Source organism: Boleophthalmus pectinirostris, unplaced genomic scaffold, assembly GCF_026225935.1.
Source record: "Boleophthalmus pectinirostris isolate CB_2022bp ecotype Guang Dong unplaced genomic scaffold, ASM2622593v1 HiC_scaffold_12, whole genome shotgun sequence".
Taxonomy (NCBI): domain Eukaryota; kingdom Metazoa; phylum Chordata; class Actinopteri; order Gobiiformes; family Gobiidae; genus Boleophthalmus; species Boleophthalmus pectinirostris.
Window position 1 is genome coordinate 26,017,005 of NW_026571018.1, and position 24,718 is coordinate 26,041,722.

Here is a 24,718-nt window from a genome sequence, read left to right on the forward strand (position 1 = left end):
GTTTTCACCCAGGCAGTTTAGATTTTAACAGACCGCCCACACTTTATTCTAAACTATATCATAAAATCACTTTGGTATTCATATTCAGTATATGTCGATGCAGGAATACTAGCAAGAAAATATGGGATTTTCTTATACTTCTAAACAGCAATCCACATTTTGGAGGCCTGTACCTGGTTCAGGAACATGTTTTAGTTTAAACTTTTAACCCCAACCACTTAGTCCTTTCTGCACCATGGCACAGAAACAACTGTCATATGGTTGTTTAGTTCTCAAGTCTTTGCATTGTCAGTTATTTTTTTGTACTGCTGCTGAAAATCAGTCCTAACAGAGAATGAATAGAGAATGAAGTATCTGGAATAGTAAGTAGCTTTTGGTTGCTCAGTAACAATGTACCTGACTGCATGAAAGAAGGTGACCACATTAGTAGGTTTTAGATGGATTATTACTTGACAAAATGGTGTGTAAAATTAGTAGAATTAGTAGTATTAGTAAATTATAGTATTAGTAGATTAGTAGTAGTAGATTAGTAGAATTAACATTCTAAATTTGTTCTTATTTAGTTGCTTTTTTATCAGACAGTGCTTGGTGTACAGAGTATTTATCATGACAAGAATAAATTAAAATAATACAGCCCCTTTAAGTTTGAATGTGGTTGCAATATAGCTTACATTACAGCTCAAAAAAGTAGCATGAAGTTGTCATCTAAAGCAATCCAAATCTTCCTCTAAATCATCTGCCATCTAGTAGCACAGTGTCCACTCTGCAACCCCATACATCACGTCTATGTGTGACAGCTTTGACCTGAAAAACTCCACCAAATGGGCCCGGAAACCCTCTTGAGATCCAACTCCTCTCTCCACACCTCCGCACCCCCAACATTAACCTACTGCTCTAATGCACTACTGTAATAAAAGTGGGCGTGGCGTGGAGAGAGTGATGAGGCGTTTGTGGAAAGTAGGAGTTTTTATGTTCATACAGCTGGCTAGTGTCTTCTAAATGTATAAATCCACAAAGATTAAGTTGAACATAAAATATACTTCTTTCTGTCTGTTTGAGGTGAAGGGGATCTTAAAGTCTCATATTGTGTTACAAAATCATGTCAGGTCAGAAAGTTGTAATTTGGACCCTATCCCGCAATGCAAATCCAAAAGTGCATACGATATTGTGCTGGTGCTTCGTAAATAGAAACATTCTTGGCATAGAGCATGTGTTACTCAATGTATCTTGAGCTTTGACAATGATTGTGACCACAGTCTATGAGCAGGCATATATTTAGACTGCTTGTAAAACCATTTTCTTGTATTAGGTTCCTCTGCTTTGTCTTTGCCAAATCATTCAGCTCATGTTTTAGATATTTGTTTCTGTTTGGGGGGATTCTGGGCAGTAAGTGTTTTTGTCTGGGATTACTCCAGTTCTGACGGTAAAATAGTTTCAAAGTGCTGAGAGCAGCGTGTTGAGGAATTGAATCATTTATTACACAAAATAAGTCACTGCTGTTGTTGCTTTGTTTATTGTTGGCCTGTTTGGTTCTTGTTCAAGAATTTGATGATGTCATGATCTCAGATGGAGGCAGGAGTCCATATTTCTCTGCAGTTCATAATTGAGGAAATCAACATGTTAAACCTGTATTTTTTTTTTTTTTTTTATAAAAGTAGTACTGGGCCATACATTTTCTATTATAAATGTATAGCTAAATAGTACAGTGCATATACAGACTCTGGCACCAAGTTCTTGTAAGCTAAGAAGGAAAAACATATACTGGTCACTGTTTAGGTTGAACTTTTTATCATTTTAGCAGTTACAATTCAAACAAAGCGTATTTAGTTTGGATCAGTTTGTTATATGAAAAGCCTATAGGAAAGTGTCCCGACAATATCCTGCCATTTGTTGGAACTACCATGGTAAAGGCTGTGTAAAATAATAAAGCCTAATCTCGAGATTTTCTGCAAATACTTCCTTTAACAAGTCACTGGTGGTGATGATCTGATCCCAGTAAAAGTCTCTTGAATTATAAATCAGTGTACACCACAAGCTTTTCTATTCCAGTAGCTTTCCTTTTCTCACAGCGCCCTCTGGTGGCCACCCCGCTGCTTTGTAATGTTCCGGCTACTCTTGCCTCCTCTTACGCTGCTTGATTTAGGCCCTTTGGAGGTCATGTGGTCATATGAAGTGTTTCAAAAGCACAAGAAGACATTACACTCCCACTTTTGATAGGCTTTATGAGCAGATATTAAATGGTATTCAAAAAGTAGACCTATGTTGCTTCAAAATAATACTAATAATTTATTTGGTTATTATAATATTAAATACATCAGTTCAAGTAGAGGTGATTTGCCGTAACAAAGTGATATTATGTTATATTTGTCCAATGTACTGACCAAAATATTAAGTCACTAACTATACTCACTAAGACTGACTGAAATATGCATATTGGCTGAAATAGACTGAAATCAATAAACATGACAAGGCCTACACTGAAATGAATGTAGGACTTTAATGATCTTTTCATTTTTTTGCACCTTTGCTTGTTCTTTTTTTATTTTATGACCATTTTTTGTAACTATTGCAATATTATGTTGATGTTAGACTGGTTGTGTTGTAGATGGAGGCATGAGCTCACTGGTTCCAGTCTGGCTGTACAAAAGTCTCATCCATGCAGCGCCTAAAAGGTTTCCTCAGTGAAAACAAACGCACTTCTCAATCTCCTCTGCTCCCATTAACCACAGATTAACAACAGCTGCAGGCACTGTTTACTCCACTCGTATTTATTATTATATCTTACACATATTGGAACTGCTCTCGTGATCAACGGACGGACAGCTTCCTGGTGGGATTAGTGTTTAAACTTTGAAGTGGTCTGTACCCCCTTTGACGTTGCCAGTGCTGAGATGCTGTGCGTGACCCAGAGTCTGCCGTAAACCAAGCTGATCCAGGGGAAAACACAGCTGTAAAACACCAAACCTGGCAACAAAGGAAAACCCAGTGTTTATTCTAACATATGTTCATTTGTGTGCTATTTATTCAGTCATAGCAAGCCAGGGAACAGTCCTTTCTGATTACATGCGTTGTTGATGTTCAAATGTTTCACTGAAGGAAGAGATGGAGGTACAAATACATGCAAATAACGCAATACTTTACTCACATAATTCTCATAGGTCAGGCAAATGAAGACATGTTTCACCTACTACATAGCACAGACAAAAAATGAATTAAGTGTCTTGACACAATTTGTATTTTTTAGTCTGTTTTGAAAGACCAATAATAAAAAATAAGGAATAATCCTGCTGAACTTCTACCTGTAGTAGATCCCATGTAATCCAAGGCATAACAGTTACAACTAGAATTCAGAGTATTCTGAAAATATATAGTGCAACTGTTCGGTAATGCTTTAATGCTTTTATTGTCTTATCAAAAGAAAAGAAATAAAAACATTTACAAAACGAGCATTGAAACTCTAATATCACCACTCAAAAACAATGAGTCTTTCCAAAAACAGCAGAGGGACGCCCTGCAAAGAGAAAGGAAAACTCCAGCACCAATGACCTGTGATATTTACCTTCATGTTAACTGCTCAGTGCTGCACCTCCGGGCATGGGCCGCTGTTTGGACTGTTCCTGATGCAGAACAGATGAGGAGGGCATTCGGGAAACTTTTGGTCCCTCTGTATTACAACTCCAGTAGTTCCACGGTCTAGTAAAACAGAATAAAAGCCTGTATGAATCCAGTCTCTGAAGATTACATGCTGTGTGAAAGGGTCGTCAGGTGAGCAGCTTGGGAGGAGAATATAAAAGAAAACTATTAGTATACCAATAAATTATTTGCTTTAGAATCGACTAGAACTTTATTTGTTTGGAATGACAGTAGCTCAGTTGGTAGAGCATTCTCTTCACTGATCCGAAAGTTGGCAATTCGATTCAGATCCACTGACCCACAGGTTGGCATTGTTTAGCCTTTCTATCCTGGAGTGTGGATCCTGTGGATCCATGAGGCTGTGGAGACATGTCCTCTCTTAAAAAGTGGTTGATGCCCTGGAGTTTATGGTCACACAAACAGTGGGTGGTCAAATAATTGTTAAGTGAGGTAAGGGAGAGGAGATGGGGGTGTCCTTCCACACCTGTATCAAACTGTATACAGTAGATGTGTTTGTCAATTTACTTGAGGGTCCCATGGCTCATGGAAATTTACATCATCTTTTATAAACAGTATTGGCTGTTCAAATAGACAACTTTGGGTACAAATTGCATGAGTTTTTTATGTGCCTCAGTTGATGGTTAGATCGTCCCTGATTAAGCACTGATTCCTGCAGTTTAGTACTCTCTGGACCAGCTACATGAGAACTGGTTCTTAGTTAACTTACACTTGCATCACACATTTTTATTTGTGTAGGCTATTGTGCTGATAGAAATGCCTTCCAAACTTATACAATAAACAAGATTAAGTAAGTAAGTGACAGTGAAGAGATAAGTGAAATACGTGATACGTTTCTTAGTGAAGAAATAAGTGCACACGCTGTTTATTATTTTGTGTGAAAATGTTCATGTTCCCTGATATATCTTTATTTAGCAGGAGGCTCAGACTCCCTATTTCTACTGTTTGTTTGGACACAAACAAGCAAACCTGACAATCATGAATCCCAAAAATACATGCAATACATTGATTATAATGTAAAACAGGCATAAACAATGAGATATATAGATATAACTCAATGCAAAAATACACAAAATTAGCTACTGCCTTGTGTTTGTAACGATATATAGCCTATATAAGCCGCTTAAACACCTCTAGAGGGCAGTGGAGTTGCTGGTTGGTGTTTTATCTTAGCCGTATCGCATACAAAAATAATCGATAAGTCGGTACATATTTTAGTAATAAGAGTCATTCTCAATCAGCTATACAAAATCCTTTCTGCGTCTACAGCCATGGCATGTTTTTGTGAACTTTATGCTTAGATCCGTGTCTTTTTGCAGTTCAAAGATGGGGCTGATCCGAGAAAGACAACGTGGAAGACCTCTCACTATGTCTCCATCTCTTGTGCCCAACATTCAAGTTATCTAATTGTATAGTATACATGGCTACTATTAACATTTTGTACATTTGATGTTTGATTGAGAAGAAATGGAATTAAGAGCAAATAAATAATAGGGACCATTAGCAAGGATGTTACCGAGTGAAGCATTGTGCCGCATTCACGATGGACGGTCGGTACGTGTTCGTGTGCGCGTGCCCGTAATGAATTCCTCCGTTTCGTCAGTTCCGTAAAAGCCGTGATGGGCAAAAGCCATGAGTAAAAGCTTTCCGTTGGCTGATAGAGGATTATTTACGAAGAGTGAAAACAATATCTATGAAAGACAGAGAGACACCGTTTTATAAACTGGTTCAAACACAGAAGTGGCCTGTGTTGTGTGACACGATCTGTGTTTTCAGGAGTGTCACTAAAAACACGCCAGTGTTTTCCAGCCGCGCATGAAGGAACTGACCTGGGATGCACGGCTGCTAGCTCATTAGCTTGTTTGCTAGTCTCCCGAGGAGCTGTTCTCACGACAGGACCAAACACCGGTAAGACCGAGCGTTGTGATGTTCGTACTTAATACGCAGTGTTACAGCTCAGTCTAAAATGTGCAAAATCAGGACCAGTCAGACATGCAGGAATCCCATATGTTAGGCTTTGTTCCTGCTGGAAGTGTCTTGTGTTCTCTTCTAACAGCTGCTGTGTGGAGACAGGCCCACGATGCAAATTCCTCTCCTGCCATAGTCACGAGCTTTATTGTACTCTACCTTCAATTATGTGTAGTATATTAAAATGCATGTTAATTTGATTGAACTTAATACCATTTTCTCTATATGGGCTCAGGGACTGTTGGAGGTGGAGCTGCGCGCGCTGGTACGCAAAAATGCGCACCTGTGCGGATGCACCTGTTCTGAAGTCGCATTTGAGGGATAAAGAACTAACGTTTCCTTAGTAGTATAGTTCAGTTTGCACCTCTTTAATGTATCAGAGAAACAAGTTTAACTAATGCTTATTCCTATATCCTTGTGTTAATTCGTTTTCATTACACCAATACTGCGCGTGATTGTACTGAACTTGCAGACCAGGACATAGTTCAGATGCAGATAAGAGCTAGTAAGTGTTGTGGCCCTAAATAGAATTACCCCAAGCCTTTAAAAATTGCCTGGTAATGTGTGAGCAGACTCGTGTGTGTTTGTTTTGTACTGCAAAACATTTTAGTAATCACTGTAACATCCCAACTACTGAAAAGTAATTCAGGTTAATATAGTTAAGTAAAATACAAAGTCTCTTCATGTCAAAGCCAACAGTGGACAGTGGAAAAAGGGCAGGGCCTGGCCACGTTTTGATAGTGGTGACCTTTTGTAAACGCAGTGAGAAATGTAAACAATGTGAGTCTTGTTTAAGTTTCAACTGCTTTTGTCATCTGCTCTCAGTTATGTTTAACCATCAGTTTCACACTTTCACATGCAGCAATTATTAATAGATTGGAATTTCATGTTTTTTTATAATCCACCATCAATATTTACGTAGTCATTGCAAATTTAGAGATAGACTCTTCTAAACAAACTTAAAGATTTTGTCATGTAAAAGAAGAAACTCTTAACACACACTCAATGAAATACTGCTATCTATTATAGTCATGTGGTTCATTTGCCTACCTCACTGACACTAGTCATCCTTCATCATGTTTCCCCTGGGCGACAATCTCTGACTGTGTTACCATGGATAAATGACTACACAATGTAAACTGCATACATAGCATAGAGGTGCTTGTGGTGAATGGGTGCTCTGAAATGTCTCTGTGTAATTGGGCTGTAAAGATGAGTATCCTCTTGAAAAGGATTCATTGGTGTAGCAAGAGTATGTTTTGTTTTCATAGGTGCTATTTTTGCTTAGTAAGAGCTCTTTGAAATCTGCCCCAGCACTCCGCTAAATGATTTGCATAGTGTCTGACTGTCTCCTCTTCAAAGTAATACAATATATTTATTTCTTGTTTTGGACTAATCACATCATGATGAATCAGTTTTACATTTAGTAACTAAGTAAAAGCAATAGTTTTGAGTATGCAGAAAGATATTTAGTACACTGAATAGCAGCATTTATATTTGCGGGGCTATGAGGACATGTTGATATGTAAACTACAGAGGTGTTGGGACAAGGGTGTTAGGCTTTGTTTAAGACCCAGGGCTGTACATTTAATTTAAACAGGTATAGAGATTGAATTATTTCTAATGATCAATAATCTGCTTGGGGCTTTTTTAATCAAGAAGTCTACAGCAAATCCAGCCAATCAGGCACAACTGGTGGTTTGGATCAGAATTCAGACTTTGGAGGAATATATTTTTGTGTTAAATCACAGTGAATAAAGGTTTTTCTTGTTTATGTTCAGGAAAATTTTTAATTTTAATTAAATTTTTTCTTTTTTAATTTTAAGTCTAAATTAAATCAAATAGAAAATTGCCATCCATCAATCAGAGAAAAAAGTTTTAAATGTTTTGTCATATTGTAAAGGCAAGAAATAGGTTAATTTGCTCAATGAAAAGAAAATATTCGCAAATAATTTGATTTGTTCATTTCAGTCAAATTGTATATCTAGTTTGAATTTTATTCTCTGTTTGCAGACAATCCTTGTAGCTGTTGTACATAATCTAATAGTAATGTATATTTGTTTTTGTGTGTCTTTTCAGACCTAGTGCATTATGACAGATAGCATAATGAGTAAAGCAGCTACTATGGAGATTCCCATCAACAGTAATGGAGACACAGGGACTCTGCCCGAGGATGACAGCTTGGAGCAGGTCAGTCTTCACCATCTAATGTTTAGTTAAGCTCTTAGACTTTCCGCATGTGTGTGTGTTTTTTTTTTTTTTTTTTTTTTTTACATTTCAAAAACAGTTTATAATTATAACTTTTCAAATGTACAGTTCGTTCAGTGTGTGGTGACGTTAGTTTTAGCTTGAGTTCCTTTGCTCATTTTGAGAGCCCTGGTGGGAATTTTGAGGTTGAAGTCCAGCTGCCGCCCTGAATGGGAAGGCTTATTTTCTAAAAACATTGTATTCTCAAATTCTCTGAGGTGAAAGGCATAGAGGAAAATAACAGCTTTTTTTTTTTAAGTTTGATTAAACACAAATTTTGTATTCAATTTGAATCTGAAGACGAACCCCTCCTCTTCATGTTGTGTATGCTGGTTGGAGTGTTAGCACTAGTGTAATAATGAATAATCGGCCCATCTGCACTTCGAAAAACACATATTGTTAGTAGAAGGTGGAAGTAAAAAGTAACAGGGCCACTCAGGCTGAACAGGTCCACTGTAAGGGTGCATCTCGGGCCACACCTCCTTGGTTAAACACAGCCAACATCCTGGAGGAACTCGCAGCTGTTAATCGGCATATTTACTGAACAAACTGCCCTCCCTCTTCAAGTCTTAAACCGCATCAGCCCCAACTTTACTGCGGGTGATATATGACCTGTTTGGGGCTGGATATTAACCAGTTGTCATGGTAACACCGTAATTACTGTGAAACTGGCCAAAGCTGTGTCCCTGAGTGAAAGCCTCACAAAACAGATTTCTATCAGCTCTGTGTTCAGTCAGGCAGAAAGAGCCACCTTGAGCCGGTCGGTAAGCTCGCTGGCAATGGGTCTGACTATAAAAGTAGGTCTAATACTGCACTGCTATACATTGTCATTGTTTATTTGTTCAATTCTACACTAAGTGATGACTGGAAATACCTTTACTTTAATATTCATGAGCCAATCACTAATACCAAAACTGGAATAGAACATTATGCTATAGAAAAATGTATTGGCATATTTTCCACATTGAAACCTTTCCAAACTACCCCAGTCACAAACATCATGGATTCTGACAGCAGAGATTTATTTAAATGCTTAAAGCTGTCCTAGTTTCTCTGAACTTTGAAAGCTGGCTCTGTGTTAGCGGGAGGATCTGCCTGACTCAGCCTTCTCCCACTGAGCAGCATGATGTCCCTCTCTGTAGGAAACGCGTTCATACTTACAGAGCCAAGTGTCATCATGAATATACAGTTCTGTTTTACTGACAGAGTGAACTACCTACTTGAATATGTAATGCTCTGTTTGCAATTCAAAATACCAATATTGTTTGTCACATCATTTTCGTGTTCTAATAACTCGCCGAACAGTTGAATCCTATTGCAAACTGTATATTCAGCCATCTTTCTGTCTGCAGCAGTAGTCAACATGACCACCGATTGACACAGATGGTCTTGATTTTATTTGTTCAATCCATCTCTAGAAAATGTGTGTTGTTTTTGTATTATTATAGATGATCTGTTTTGTCATAGAATACGAAAACATTTTTTTTCAGTTCAGACTAAAGTCTAAACATAATAAAAGACCACTGATGTCACGCCAGTTAAATGTATTCCTAGGGTTCAGTTTTGTAATTATAAGCACCATTTTGAGAACTTTGTACCATTCAAAATATAGGTTTTTGTATTTCTTGCTATAGCAATTGTGCAAATTTTTCATCAGTTTGAAACCGAGGCATAAGTTGGACACGGCACTTCATTTAAGTTGGAAGCACATTTTTTACTTTTGCATTTTGTGTTGCCATGTTTCTTTTGATTTTGTTGCCACGTTTGTTGATTTCCCTCCTTCCTCATCTCTGCACAGGCTGCTAAACGGCAGTGGAGCTTAGGGGAGAAGGTAGGGAGCTCCCGAGGACCCAGGGTGAGCAGGCCATATACATGTGTGTTCATGTTGGTGTGCACTGTGGACTGTGGTGCTTTCATCCTTAATATGGCCGACCACTGTGTAGTTCTGCTCCCTACTAACTCTAGCTCTAGACATCAGTAATTCATCTTTGTTTTAATTCATCTTGTAATCAACTGTGTGTGTGTGCAGACACTTGGGTGATCTATTAATATCAGCTGGTGTTGGTTAAATAAATCTGCTGTCACAAATTATACTGGCCTACTAATAGAGGTGGGAGGTATATGAAATAATTATATGGTCTATATAAAAAATATATATTTTAAAAGACTGCATTATAGAAAAAATAGTCAGTGTAATATTTCAAATAGTCATTTTATTATCAGCAATTTCACATTATCATGATGATGATGTAATAGTTGTGTTTGATAGGAAAGCAACAAGCTAAACGTGTCTCTGTATGCAAACTTCCTGGAAGCAAGTAGCCAATGTTGTTTTGCTGTTGTATATTAGGGATAGAATTTCACTTTTAACTCATTTTGATAGCACTGTTAACACAGTCTCTCTCTTCAAGGTAGGAAGCAGATCCTTCATCAGAAAAGTTACATAGTGCACCTTTAAATAGCATCAACCCTAGCCAGAAAAAGATCATTTCCTCTTTGTTTTCAACTAGAGGTTTAAATCTGATTTTTAATTTGGGAACCATTTCAATGCCATGCCTTTTTAGTAACTAACCACAGTAACGTAATATTGTCCTTGTACACAGTAGCCCTTACCTTTAACCTACTACTATTACTACTAATACTGCAGCTGCTATTGATCCATAAACATTGTTAGTGATCTCGTTCTTTTTTTTTTTCTTTCTTTCCATGTATCTTGATCTAATTTTTCAGGATTTGCAGCAGGTTATGGTTTCAGGCCCCAATCTGAACGAAACCAGTATTGTATCGGGCGGATACGGAGGCACGGCTGAAGGCATCATCCCCACCAGCTCCATCAAAGGTAGCTGCATGTGCATGGGATTCTGAGCTTTCTTGCTAAATGTAATCTGTTAAAAAAAAGTTTTATATTGTAACAATCATATGTTCCAAGTAATAAAATCTGACTTGCATGTTCATGAAGAAATCAAAAACAAATTACTTTTGGAGCCTTCAGAGCATGAATCTGCAATATCTGGCAATTACCTGAATACTGTCACTCTTTTTCCCAGGCCCTGGCATACGCTACAATGCACAGTTTTATAAAAGGATTGAAGTGACAGGAATAGGTGGCTCATTACACTGTATTTACGAGATGGGTCCTATCCACTTTGTAGATTTATTTCTTTATTTCTATAACAAAATTATAGCTTTTGGGGAATTGGGATGTCTTTTGGTACGTTTGGAAAGCTGGTTTGGGAAGCTTTTTTGTTTTGGGGCATGTATTTTCTAAACCATTCATAATTTCCAGGGACAGTATAATATCTGAATATATCAAACTTTTGCTTCCTCTAATTGAGATTTAAAATTGTCTGAGCAATGTCATACTGAATTATTTTAGCAGCAGGCATAGCTGTTCTTCGTATTCATCATGATTCATTTGTCTTCATTGTTGACTGTCACTAAACATTGTCTTTTCATCTCTTTTCTCCTCTTGTCCTCCTCTTTTGCTTCACTCCCTCCTACCCATCTTCAACCCTCATCCATCTACTTTGTCCTGTTAATTTTACATTCTTGCATGTTTTTCCTCTTCCTGCACACTTATTTCTACTCAATCCCTTTATTTACCCACTATATTCACAATACCCAAACACGATAACCCCTTTTATCCCCTAATGAAACCCATTTTTCCCCTAATTCCAAATCCCAAAAATGTACCAATTGGCCACACATCACAGATCTGCGCATGAAGGCCAGAAGAAATAGTGTTCCCCCAGTCATCTGTCACTTAAGTCAGTCTCGTCATTATCAAGGTACTGGGAAAGAAAACTGCCATAAATATCACCTTATATTGTTACTACTAGGGCTACATATTTTATACACAGTTATTGTGAAAGGATAATTTTGTATTGTTCTGAACTACAGGTACAGCAAGATACAACAAAGGACAGGATAATATGCTGTACAGAGGACTTTCTCTTGTAGAAAATATTTGTACTCTTTGTACTTTAAAAACCACACCCAGCCCAAATTCCAATTGCAGCCCTATTGCCTACTGTTGCAGTTTTGGACAATTACACACCTGTGTGTACTGCTTTTCTTAACTGATGATTCGATCAGTTGGTGGTGGAATGATCTTTCTGTCTTTGGGGAATTGTAGATGTTTTCTCATTTATTACTGATTTTTATTGTATTTTTATGTTAGTTTTTCCTTGCACTTTTTTTAATTCTCCAGGTTCCAGCATGAATCACAGTAGCAGCAGCTCCTCTATGACGGCCGAGGAGTCAACTAAAGGAGTAGCCGTGGAGAAAATTGAACAAGTCAAAAAGTGGGGGCTAAATACTTACAAGGTACTCGATAATTTCAGTTATTTAAAAAAAAAATGTTCTCCCTATGTATTTTCCTTCTGTTTGTCTCTAGATTTTTCCGAAATAGTATATAGTATGCAGTTTTCTTTAGAAAACAAATACGCAAAAAGTGATGTTGATGTATTCTTCACACAGTTTTAGTGTAGACCTGGATAGCCAACTTCAAAGCTTGAATAACTGAAAAGACTAAACTTGCAGCTGTGTTCCCATTGCTCCCCCTTGTGTTCAAAAGAGAGGCTTACATTAGCTGGATAAAAATAATTGCTCTTGGCCACGTCTTCATTTTTGTTGCCTTGTTACAAAATATTATGTGATTATATAGATTTACACTTTTATTTGACTTTGAAACGTTTGTCTAACAATGTGTCCTGTGCTTGTTGGTAATTGACTAGTTCCTGTTCTCTTGTCAGTGTACAAAGCAGATGATCTCAGAGCGTTTTGGTCGGGGATCTCGGACAGTGGACCTGGAGCTTGAGGCTCAAATCGAGGTTTTGAGGGACACAAAGAGGAAATATGAAAACGTGCTGCGATTGGCCCGAGCGCTGACCAGTCATTTCTACAATATGGTCCAGACGCAGCACGCTCTGGGGGACACCTTTGCCGACCTCAGTCAGAAATCTCCAGAGCTAAGGGTAAGGGTTAGAAGAACATAATTATATACATTACATGTACATTAACATGTATTATTTATTTTTAGTATTCTTACAACGTTTAAGGTGCGTCATGTAACTTTTCTGGTAGAGGGTCTGCCACCGCTTGCTTCCATAGTTTTGCTTTGCCCTGAATAGTACAAAGTTAAAGGTTGGATCTTGGAAGAGGTGACCCCACTAACATTAAGAATGAGCAATAAAACACTTGCAATTGAATAAATGCTTGAACTATAACATCGCCATATAAACAAGCAGGTGTCACTTACCATCCAGAAAAAGATTGTGCACTTTTTATGAAATGTGCTTTTTTCCCCCCAGGATGAGTTTGGATACAATGCCGAGACACAGAAGCTCCTTTGTAAGAATGGAGAAACGCTGCTTGGGGCAATTAACTTCTTTGTATCCAGCATCAACACACTGGTTAATAAAACAATGGAAGATACTTTGATGACAATAAAGATGTATGAAAATGCCAGGTAAATTGTTTCAAACATTAATTCATTTATTTTAGAACTATATTCTTACATTTTGTTGCATTTTTATATTTTGTGAACCATTCTTAAAAACGTTTTTCTTCAGATTGGAGTTTGATGCATACCGTACAGACCTGGAGGAGCTGAGCGCAGGCCCCAGAGACGCAGTGGCCATGGCTCGAATTGAAGCTGCGCAGCAACAGTATCAGATTCAAAAAGACAAATATGAAAGGCTCCGATCTGATGTCACGATCAAGCTCAAGTTCCTGGAGGAAAATAAAGTAAGCTGAGTTTAGCTAAACCTGGAATACTCTCTCAGTCACGGCACTCATTTATAAATTGGACATAAAAATAAGATGAAGCAAATATCTCCAAACATATTAAATGTCTATACAATTTGACATTTATTTTTTTAAGTTTGAGGGGGGGGAGAAAAAATGTTTATGGCTCTATAACTGCCTTAAAGTTGCAGATTTTACTAGTTGTGAGAACAGGAGGTCGATCAGTTCATGTAAAACAGTAGTGAGTCAGCTACTGTTATGCACCCTGATGTCATAAAATGATTCATAATACACAGCTCATCATGTTGTGCTCATATGACTGTTCAAACACATGAGGAAACCACCTCAAGTAGTATGCAGTCATATTCCGTTATCTAACGACCCATGTTTACTTTTGAGTTTAAGTGGTCATTTTGTATAATTTTTTTCTGTATTACCAACCCGATCATCTGTTCTCCTCCTTCAGGTGAAAGTGATGCACAAGCAGCTCCTCCTCTTCCACAATGCCATCTCGGCGTACTTCGCAGGGAACCAGCAGCAGTTGGAGCAGACGCTGAGACAGTTCAATATCAAGTTGAGGCCACCAGGGGCAGACAAACCCTCCTGGTTAGAAGAGCAGTGACCTCACTTTTGCCACCCACCACTCAAACACATGTGACCTGTCGAACCCCCAGTAAACAGAGGAACACTGCAATGGGAACACAGGAGGAGAAACTGTGATAGAGACTAGATGAGCAGATGGCTGAGTGAGTGTGACAAATGTGGATATATAGATGCAGGGTATTTGCCATGGATGGATGAGGCAACAGTTTACCAAGTGGCCAGTGTCATGGACAGTTTGGGGGCTATAGTGCCTCTATCTCTCTCCATTTTCACTTTAACTCTCACATGAGCTTTATCCCATTTTCTTTGTCTTACCCTGGCCTGTCTGTATGTGTACTAGATAGTCAAAAGTATGACTATATTATTCATGTGTTTGCTATACTCTATATGAGACTGAATCATGCCTATTTGATGATGAGAAGATGAGAACGGGTGCAATGGTGATAGTGACCATTAAAATAGATGAAAATGTAACTAACCACTTTGAACAGGTTTATACCCTGGGTTTGTGCCTCTCTACTTGTACTGACAATATCTCAGATTAAATTAACATACACTATGTGAAAGAAGTAGTTCAGACACCGATATGTTTAATACAGTAAATATAAATGTAGTGTTTTGGGTTAGTGTAGAGACAATTCACATGAAACAAATGATCATGTATTTCCCTGGAATCGAACAATGCAGATTTGTTAGTCGGGGTCTGAGCTAATGTGTCACCTGACAATTTATGGAAGGAACGTATATTTTCCAATCTTTGCACACATTATATCCGCATATTCTCAAATGAAGGTTTTTTTCTAATAGCATTTTCAGTGGCCATCAGACACTGCCATTGTTTATGCAATCATGTTTGTTTGTTTTTTTCATTACTTTTCCAAAGACTGTTAATGGGCAAAGACTACTGCTTGTGCTAACTTGTCAGTGTATGAGGAATAAGTGACCTCAGTTTGTCATCTTATAGTAAAACTTGAAATTCCACTATATTGTCAAATTGTTTAAACTATGTGTCATAATGCCTTTTATGTATCAAATATTTGTTATATCTGTTATATATTGTCCAACACTACATTAACAACTGACTGCTAGCAAGGACACTGCTACATGTTAATGGCCTCAACTAATGTCTCTTCTGTTTCAAATGTTGTTACATGCATTTAAAAACAATACTAAAATGTTTGCTCAGGCTAATCCAATCATAAAAGGACCGTAGTAAAATGTAGACACCCAATAAATTAGGACTCACTGTGGCATTAACCATATCAACTTTTGTAGCCAGTCCTGTAGCTTCTTATCACCTGTGGATTTGCATGGCAGGCTGCAAATGCAAGGTGTGAACTACTAGTCTCCATTTTGAGCTTGCATGGACAGGCTAAATGTCAGTGTGTAAGAAACTAATTTTAGTGTCTATAAGTTTTCAATTATCTTCAGTTTAGTGTCAAGTTTAACAGTGTATTGATGCTCAGAATCAGTAACCATTTGCAGTAATGTTAAAATGAGTTGTTCTTCAAAGATCTAACAGCCAAGTCTGTGGCAATAGAACTATTCTTGTCTAAATTATAACTAAGATAACATATTCTTCTAGCAGGCTAATGTGGCATTGCTGAGAAAAAAAAACAAAATTTCTAACTTTAAATATTTTATTTGTGTACAATCACCTATTTTGTAGGCTGAACTGGCGTGTCGTACTGAATGAGAGAATGACATAGTGGTATTTATGATCTTTTAACACAAATGAAAATGTCATAGATTTATGTGGAACTCTGCCTTCATTCCTCACTCCAATCCAAGTTCCTCTCAGAAGGAAGATTAAAAAGGCACATTTCCAACTTCTTGGTTTGTTCTGGTCTTTGTTCAATTTGGAACATGAAGTGCAATAACATGGAGAATTGGACACATCTCTCTTTTAGCCGATAGTTTGAGAAGCAGATTGAGCAAATAATTTATTAGATGTATATTGTCTAAAGTAGGGACATCTTACATCTTAGTACAGTGATTCTCACACTTTTCACACCTAACTTATTATTTGGCTTTCACGGTACCACCAAAACAAGGACATTACCATGCCTAAATTAGAGCAAAGCAATGTATAAAATGAGAGTAGTAGTATTCTAAGTCATGATTAACCCATAGATTTGACCTTAAATTAAATAAATACTGGGGGCCCCGTAGAGTCTACAACAGTTCGAGAAACACCATCTTATTTTTGTGAATAAAATAATACACAGCCTATGTCACATTAGCAGGGGATAATCCATTGAAATGTGTCAGTCACGTTTAATCGATGAGAATTTGCTCGAGCACCTCATAAATCCTTGTCCTACCTTCTCCATGCGTGGCTGTGCGTGGCTGTGGGAGGCGGGCCCTAGGTGAGCTCTTGATCGTGATTGGTGGATGAGGGGCCCCGCACCTGAGGCTGATCGTCGGTGACACAGACGCACACCGCGCTGGTCCGAGGCCTCACTCTGGACTAATCAAGCGCACGATTTAAGAAATACTCGGTGAGTATGATATTGTATCACAAATAAAATGCTTTGTCTCTGGTCTTTGGTTTAACTTTGTTGACTGTGTAGATTGTGATTGTGTTGACTCCGCTGAAAACAATTATCTGCACAACCTTAGCCTAAACATTTGTAGGCTTTTTAATTCCGAAAGTGTACTTATTTATTGTTTTAACTGATAAATGACTTAATTTTGATTGGAAAAAAACATATAAGATTAATCTGAGTTAAAAATTTGTAAAGATCACGGCTTGAATAACATGACTGAAGTTCCCTTTTGTTAAAGCTTGATCGTTCACTTGAGCATTACGGCTGCAGTTATTATTTTAAATTTAATTTTAAATTATTTATGTATTTATTTATTCACACCTTTTGTTGTTTTACAGGTGTGGGTGTCCTTTCTTGGGACTCCCTACCGCTGGTCCCCCCCTGGAGACATGGAGACAAAGGACATAATCATTTTAGAAGCTGACCCACCTCTCCTCTCTTCATCACCTCGAGCTTCTATCTCCCTACAGCCTGAAGATGTCCCTAAAACTGCCTACGGTGTTGTACCAGTGACTGTCAACATGGGACCCCCACCTCCGCCTCCTCCTCCACCACCTCCCCCGCCCCCCCCCTCCTTCATCATCCCTATCTGCCCAACCACCTTTTGGCTTCCGAAACAATCGCAGGTCAATGAAAAAGCTTAACTGGGACACTATTCCAAGTCAGCGTGTCCTGGGAAAGAAAAATGTGTGGACATCCAGAAAGACTGAGAGGGATTTGAGACTGGACATTGAGAGCATTGAGGAGCTGTTCAGTCAAGTGGACAAACGCACCTCAATACGCAGGCCCCCTGGGCTAAAAAATATTGATGATGTTGATACTGTTAAGGAGCCACAGGTAACATTTACAAACAATAATGGTTAGGGAAGTACACTCATTGCACAATGAGAACAGGAAGTATTTAGTTCCACTAACATTTCGTCAATGAGTTACTGAAAAAGTGCCAGTGGTTTAACTTTTGCATGTGTTTTAAGGTCACTATTCTTGATTCCAAAAGAAGTATGAATATTGGTATTTTTCTCAGACATTTCAAGAGGTAAGTAAGTGTGAGTAAGTCAACTATATGGCCTCTGTTGTAAAACGAAACACAATTAGCCTTTAAAATGTTCTTTCATGTTTTTTGTCATGTCATAAGGATGTTCAGTATTAATAATTAGTGTTTCTCAAATTGTGGTACATGTATCACTGGTAGTACAAGAGCTCATTTGGGAGCGTCACTAGTCCGAACAGTTTAGATGTGGAATAGACCTGCTTTAGACCTGGGGCAGTTCTGGTGTTCCTGGGAAAGACAGGTGGTGGTATTTTGTGTGAAAAGGTTACAAAACACCAAATGAAATGACCAACTTTTTTGTATTAGTATTTTCATTCTCACTTCATTCCTGGTTTCAGTCCCTTATCAAAATGACGCTACTGTTCAAAGTCCGCTTAGAATATTTGAATGTCAAATGTGCAGGCCTTTACCTTTTGACTGTCACAATAATCAAGGCGTTTTCTACATAATCGTTTTTTAATCATTTTTTACTCTAATTGACTCCTTCACAGGCCAGTGACGGACATTATCCAGGACATTTGTCAAGGAAACTGGCTCAGGTTTGGTTCAGGCAAACTGAAAGAGCTTTGTAAACTGCTCCCAGAAGATACTGAGGTAATATTCAATACACGTATGTATTCCTATTTTAATATAGCGGTTTTAACATTATAACATTCTCAGGTGAAGCAACTGATGTCATTCACGGGAAACATGGCACAGTTACCAGAGGCTGACCAGTTCATGGTGCAGCTGGTCAGAGTGCCAGGGTAAGGCTAATTCAGTTATTCATCATATCCTGTAATCACATTAGTGTACATGCACTGCTCAAAAAAATTTAAGAAACACTTTGAAAGCAATGACATTTTCAGCCTACAGAGGGCTTCATTTTTTAGACACCCTGAAAATTGTTGTACATCAGGGGGAACTCAGGAGGGTCTAACAATATGTTCAAGGATTTCATCATGATGCCTAAATGCAGTCAGACTGAAATTTTGTAGCTGGTAGTGGTCTGTGCGTCTCCCGATGGATCTGACCCACCACCAAAACGCTTATACTAAACCATGGTGCAGGCAGCAAAGCGTTCTCCTTGTCTTCTCCAGACTCTTTCATGTCTATCAGAGATGCTCAGGATGAACCTTCTCTCATATGTGAAGAACATAGGGCACCAGAGGTGGACTTGCAAGTTCTGGTGTCATCTAGCAAATACCAGTGGACTTCCACGATGCTGGGCGGTGAGCGCAGGACCCACTACAGGACTTCAAGTCACCCTCATGAAGTCTGTTTGTGATTGTTTGGGCAGAGACATTCACACCAGTGACCTTTTGGATGTCATTCTGTTCCTTCTTGCACAAAGGAGCAGATATGGGTCCTGCTGATGAGTTGAGGACTTTCTACGGCCCTGTCCAGCTCTACCAGAGTAACTGTCCTGTCTTCTGGAACGTGTTTTGGAGATTGTGCTGGGAGACACATGAAATTTTCTTGCAACGGCACATCCAGATGTGCTATTCTGAAGAAGTTGGACAGTTTCTGCAACTTCTGTAGGGTTAAAGAATGGCCTCATACTCCCAGTGTAATAATCAGACTATCCAAAACCAGCACTAGTGGAAAACCAAGAGGTTCCTAAGACATGTTCCCTGTTTGTATTTGTATAGATCTCCAACATTTTTTTTTTTCACATTGAAATCTGATGTGTTTTCAAAGTGTTTATTAAAATGTTTTGAGCTTTACAATTGACTGTTTTTATTGTGGTTTGTAGGTATGTGGAGCGTCTGAAGTCAATGGTGCTGAGGGAGGAGTTTTTTCCTCTGATGGAGGAGGTGAAGCACTCTCTGACAGTGCTCTCTGATGCAGCCAATGGTAACTGCTGGTAACATTTGCCCTGAACAGTGTAATGATCTGGAAGAGATGTTCTGGCCTCAGACCTGTTTCTTTTCAGAGCTATTGGACTGTGATGACCTGCACTCGGTCATCCGACTGGTTTTAAAGGCGGGAAATTACATGAACGCGGTGGGTGTCTTTCTTTTCTATTCAACATGTCTTGCTTAATTTATTCCTCTAAAACAAAAGTGAATATGCAGGGAGGATACAGTGCAAATGCCATTGGCTTCAGGATGACTTCTTTACTGAATCTGGCCGACACCAAAGCGAACAAACCAGGCATGAATCTAATGCACTATGTGGCCAAGGTAAGAGCTACTGTACAAAACTATGAGCGAATAAGAGGTAGGCCTATGTGTTATGGGCTACACTTTAATATGTACTGCTTTTGTCCACAGCAAGCAGAGGCCATTGACCGTGAACTACTGACTTTCCCAGTTCAACTTGAACATCTTAGAATGGCTTCAAGGTGCCTATACAATGTACACTTACAAAACAGCTCTATTTGTTCAGTACTGTTGTAATAAATATTTGTCAAACAGAATGTGCAAAGAGGAGATGGTTGCAGAGTTTGAACGAGAAGTCAAGAAGATCAAAGAAGTGAAGCTTTATGTCAGCAGACAGCCGGACCTGTTTGAACAGATGGAGACATTTCTCATTGTAAGGTTGTTTTTTAAAATCTAATTTTAAACCAAGTGAATATTTCATTTAAATTTCTTACTTGTCAGAGAGCTGACGCCAAGTGTGCTGATATTGAGCGCAGTTTGAAGCAGCTGAATTCTGTGAGTTCTGCTGTGGCTGAATTCTTCTGTGAGGATCCAGTCACCTTCAAACTCCAGGAGTGCTGCTCCATCTTCCACTCTTTCTGCACTCGCTTTGACACTGCTGTGCAGGTATCAGTTTGACTATGGTCTCTCCTCACTTTCACAGCTTAGTCAAGAGTATCTGGTGTTGAAAGAATTCTCTCCTCTACGCTCATGTGTCATATTTGTCAAATATTTATAATTTTTTTCTTTAAAACCAAAACATGCAATTTTGTTTTTATTTATTTATCTTATTTATTTGGTTTATTTAACAGGGACAGTGTACATTAATCAACATTTCTATAAATGTACTAGAATTAGCTATTTTTCATCTGTAGTCCTTTATTACATGTATATTTTTGATGACAAGCTCCTTTTTCCCTCATTCAAGGAAAATCGTGAGCGAGAAGCAGCCGAGGAGCAGCGCAAACGTAAGGAAAGCATGCGTCAGTCAACCAAACGCCGGCCCACTGCCTCCTGCCCCCAAACCAACCCCAACGGTGAGCAGGACCCATCAGGCCTGGAAGACGCTCTGCACAGCTTCCTCTCCTCTGTCCCAGGAAGTATCTCCAGATCCAGAAGAAACCTACACCTCGGATCCTCTCCCAGCTCCCAGTCTGTCAAAGTGGAGTCCAGTCCCCAAACTTCTCATGACAGACCGGACAAGAAACAAGCCAAACTGAACAATGAAAGAGGAACAGAGAGTAAGAAGGATGAGGAGAAGATACGCGAGTCAAAGCGAAAGGTGCTGCGTCATCAGAACAGCAGGAGCAGTCTGGATGGAGACAGAGGGTCTGGCACTCCACGGCGCTCGGATCGATCGAACAGACACCCCTCTACCCCCAAGACCCCTCGAAACAAGGACTATTTCTATGGCAACGGCGGAAGTGTAGACTCTCCATGGACCATCCTGAGCCCGGTTACCTGCACGCACAGAAACTCTCCAGATCAGAAGAAACTCTCCCAAAAACGGCCCTCCATTATAGACGACCCTGACGATGGTATTTGGGAGAGTGTTGAGGTCACCTATTTCCCTGATTCAACCCTTGAGGAAAGCTTAACTGCCTCCATATCATGTACGCCTGTCAATTTAAAATCCATTTCCCATGGACCTCTCCACCGCTCTGTGTCAGTAGATGAGTCCAGAAGGTCGCCCGCCTCTGCGTTTTGGATCGGAGATTTTTTCCAGAGAAGTTTTTCACAAAGATCCTACTCATCTGGATCGAGGAGAGACGTGGTAAAAGATGATAGTGTCAGAGTTTGTAAAACCTCAAATCCCTTTGAGAATCAGGGAATTAAATCTTTCTTTAAGCGAATTGGAAATAGAAACAAACCAGGAGAAGCTGATGAGCCCACCATTTTGAAATCTTGCACTTGATAATTATCTTATTTATGACACGTTATGCTTTATAATTTGCTATGTTTTAAATTGTCCTTTTATTTCTTTTAAATTTACTCTTCAGCTGATACAAGGCAACTGTGGACTTGCTTTTATGAATGAAGGTGCCCATTGTGTAATAGTTTTTTGTCTTTATCCTTGTGCATGAATTAAACTATTTATGGCAGTTTTTATCACTTGTTTAAGATTTGAATAAATTATTATAATCTAGCCAGTACACACCTTCACTCCTGCTCAAATTTCACTCCTTACTTTTCACTTCATCTATTATTTCTTTCCCCTCAGCCTGTGTAAAACTACTTGCCACTGCCACAGTGAACACAAAAGTACCAAGATTAGAAAAGAATATTGTCATCCCAAGAAAAAAAAAAAATGCTAAATACTCATTGGTGCAGCAACAATGAAACCAAATATAACAAAGTTGTAGTGGTAATAGTCATACCTGTAGATGTAATGGAGACACTTCATAAAATATAAGTTAGACTAACATACACTCATTTACTTTTTTCTATATGCATTCTATTCATTCTCTGCATAAGGTGGTACTGCTGTTTTTCAGTGGTTGATTGCTGGCTGTATTTAATGATTCATTCATCTGAATTCTTGGGACAGAAAGGGACATTCAGTTTGAGTTACTTAGGCAACAGTGTTGTTTGCAATGCTGTACGGCCACCCTCAGTGCAATCAGAAATCTTATAATGGCATCTGTTTGCACTTATCTACACACGCTCTTTACTGCAGAATGTTTTCATAGATTGTGATCTTGACACAAAGCTGTAGATTAATAATAGTAAATAACAGCAGATATTCGACATGTGTAAAAAGAGCTTTGTTCAAGACATAAGCTTCCTTTGCCATGACTGTCTTGTTTAATGGTAAATAGCACTTCTTCTTGAGTACAACTGGTTCATTGTAATGTTATGTTTGGAGCTTCTCATGTGAGTCTCCTCCTCAAGGCTCCCACTGACCTGCTCACAGTCACTCTCACCATCACACCAGGCCAAGATCTGTGTGTGTGTGTGTGTGTGTGCGTGTGCATGCGTGTGCGTGTTTCAGTGAAAGATGAGACACACAACTCTGAATACTGCAGAGAGACGAGGATACCCAGAGAAACTTGGACCCATGTCAGAGGAAGGGAGTCTTACAAGTTTCATTGTGCCAAAGCTTTTAGGCACAAAGGGCCTTTCGAGGGAGAGAGAAAGTTAATACCTCACTACTACAGACTGCACTGAAGAAGACAAGCTTGAGACGATTCACAGGGACTGGACCAGTGGAGTAGACCAGAGTAAGAATAATGTTTTTTTCTTTGTATACATACACATATATATATATATATATATATATATATATATATATATATATATATATATATATATATATATATTGTGGAGTATGCTGTATATGAAGTTTTGTTAATTTAATTATGTGCTCAAATCCCAGCCTAATAAAAAATGACTCCAGTGCAACAATTACATTCTGAAAGCATAAGTGTGGATGTAGAAAAAGGATCTTGGGAACCGAAATTCCATTTGTGAGAAGAGATCATTGTTTTGTCTGTCGGGGAGGCCATGTTGTGACATTTTGAAGCCTTTAAGTTGATTTTCAACATTTAAACACTGATACTGTGCAAGATTTAAGCTTTAAAAATCCCCCACCGAGCCATATTAAACTGACACATGTTAATGTAACAATTACTGATGAGTACAACATTGTTTTTAAGGAAGCAAAGAATTGACCCCGACGTGATTTGAACACGCAACCTTCTGATCTGGAGTCAGACGCGCTACCGTTGCGCCACGAGGTCTCGATAACGGGTCTGAAATTGCCAACATTGAATGATGTTATCAAACCGGCTATATTTTTGTATGTTTTAAAATACGTTGTGTGTATTTTCTGTACAAATCCCCGACATATCAGTCTGAAAAGCACATAGGCCTATCTTTAAAATATGCAGACCGTTATCCTTATCCAACAAGCACACGCGTAATGTTTAAAGCAAACTCTAGAGGGCGCCATGACTCCACAGAGTCAGGAGGACTGTCGGTGAGTCAGAAACATTTTCTCCTTCGCTTCGTACAACATGTCTCACACTTTCCCAAAAACTTATCTGTAAGTTTCAACTGCTTAACACTTGTACAGAACAGTGTGATCTTGCCCACTGAAGTCGATTTTGGCGCCACATTTGGCGCAACCTCGTTCAAGTGTAGGCCTGCTACTGTCTGATAAACACATGTCTGTATTTTGGTTCACAGGAATCAGAGAGATTTAAATAAGAAGATTCCTACCAGCCAGCCTGTAAGAGGCAGACAGACAAAGCACAATGGAGGGGTAAGTTCCATTAAAAGTGGTGTGTGTGTTCTTAGTAATGCTGCTGTACAGCCTTGGACCAAGACTGTGGCAATTGATGAAATGAGGTTTACGTTTCAATGGTATTTTCCTGCTGAAAGTAATTACAAAGATGCCATAAATGTTGTTTTTTTTTTTTTTTTTTTTTTTGTCTAAATCTGCGCTCACAAACATGCATCATTCATTAAACTTTAATTAATCAAATGCTACTTTGTGATGATTTAGGTTAAGCCACAACTAACCCAAAGCTTAATTGCTAAACAACACGCATAGCAAATGCATTATATTACCTTGTTTTTTTTTAGGCCTGCATAAGAGGACGGTTCCTTCAGGCCTGTCTTTATTGCAGGGGCGTCTGACTTCAGTGCACAGTAACGGTGGTAGGCCTTGGCAAGATTGGAGTCTGGCAGTGACCATTTTCCCTCCGTGCTACACATCCCAAACACATAATTGTACTGAGCAGTCTGGTCCTGGTAGCACACAAAGCACATCTGCA

The 24,718-nt window shown here is 38.8% G+C and overlaps 2 protein-coding genes, 1 long non-coding RNA gene and 1 other non-coding gene across 5 annotated transcripts; 2 read left to right on the plus strand and 2 right to left on the minus strand.

The window, feature by feature from the left end:
* Nucleotides 1-2,829: 2,829 nt before the first annotated feature.
* Nucleotides 2,830-5,259, minus strand: LOC129407458 (uncharacterized). The gene is made up of 3 exons (XR_008631548.1): nt 5,168-5,259; nt 3,560-3,693; nt 2,830-2,964 (listed from the first exon to the last, which is right to left on the minus strand). It is a non-coding gene; the product is annotated as an uncharacterized LOC129407458 (long non-coding RNA).
* arfip2b (ADP-ribosylation factor interacting protein 2b) lies at nt 5,260-16,046 on the plus strand. Of its 2 annotated transcripts, XM_020922964.2 has the most exons (9): nt 5,260-5,559; nt 7,699-7,809; nt 9,665-9,721; nt 10,597-10,705; nt 12,077-12,192; nt 12,621-12,842; nt 13,179-13,336; nt 13,440-13,614; nt 14,081-16,046. In XM_020922964.2, exons 2-9 carry the CDS (start codon nt 7,711-7,713, stop codon nt 14,234-14,236), a joined length of 1,092 nt encoding a protein of 363 aa, XP_020778623.1. In that variant the 5' UTR covers nt 5,260-5,559; nt 7,699-7,710; the 3' UTR covers nt 14,237-16,046. The 2 variants fall into 2 exon arrangements, with proteins under 2 accessions (XP_020778623.1, XP_020778625.1); XM_020922966.2 differs by lacking the exon at nt 9,665-9,721.
* Nucleotides 16,047-16,593: 547 nt separating this feature from the next.
* fhdc3 (FH2 domain containing 3) lies at nt 16,594-22,049 on the plus strand. Its single transcript, XM_020923061.2, has 12 exons — nt 16,594-16,718; nt 17,105-17,603; nt 17,741-17,802; nt 18,309-18,411; nt 18,478-18,563; nt 19,553-19,653; nt 19,733-19,803; nt 19,875-19,982; nt 20,073-20,143; nt 20,217-20,334; nt 20,403-20,567; nt 20,869-22,049. The coding sequence occupies exons 2-12, from the start codon at nt 17,397-17,399 to the stop codon at nt 21,853-21,855; spliced, it is 2,079 nt and encodes a 692-aa protein (XP_020778720.1). The 5' UTR covers nt 16,594-16,718; nt 17,105-17,396; the 3' UTR covers nt 21,856-22,049.
* Nucleotides 22,050-23,608: 1,559 nt separating this feature from the next.
* Nucleotides 23,609-23,680, minus strand: trnaw-cca (transfer RNA tryptophan (anticodon CCA)). The gene has a single exon. It is a non-coding gene; the product is annotated as a tRNA-Trp (tRNA).
* Between the last annotated feature and the right edge of the window lie 1,038 nt (nt 23,681-24,718).

Bases quoted from the DNA above. Each gene is read 5' to 3' on its own strand.
- fhdc3 (XM_020923061.2), top strand. From the start codon at position 17,397: ATGAAAAAGCTTAACTGGGACACTATTCCAAGTCAGCGTGTCCTGGGA. The intron at 17,803-18,308 runs GTAAGTAAGTGT...ACTCCTTCACAG, and splicing joins TTTCTCAGACATTTCAAGAG to GCCAGTGACGGACATTATCC. The intron at 20,335-20,402 runs GTAAGGTTGTTT...CTTACTTGTCAG, and splicing joins AGATGGAGACATTTCTCATT to AGAGCTGACGCCAAGTGTGC.
- arfip2b (XM_020922964.2), top strand. From the start codon at position 7,711: ATGACAGATAGCATAATGAGTAAAGCAGCTACTATGGAGATTCCCATC. The intron at 9,722-10,596 runs GTGAGCAGGCCA...CTAATTTTTCAG, and splicing joins GGAGCTCCCGAGGACCCAGG to GATTTGCAGCAGGTTATGGT. The intron at 13,337-13,439 runs GTAAATTGTTTC...GTTTTTCTTCAG, and splicing joins AAGATGTATGAAAATGCCAG to ATTGGAGTTTGATGCATACC.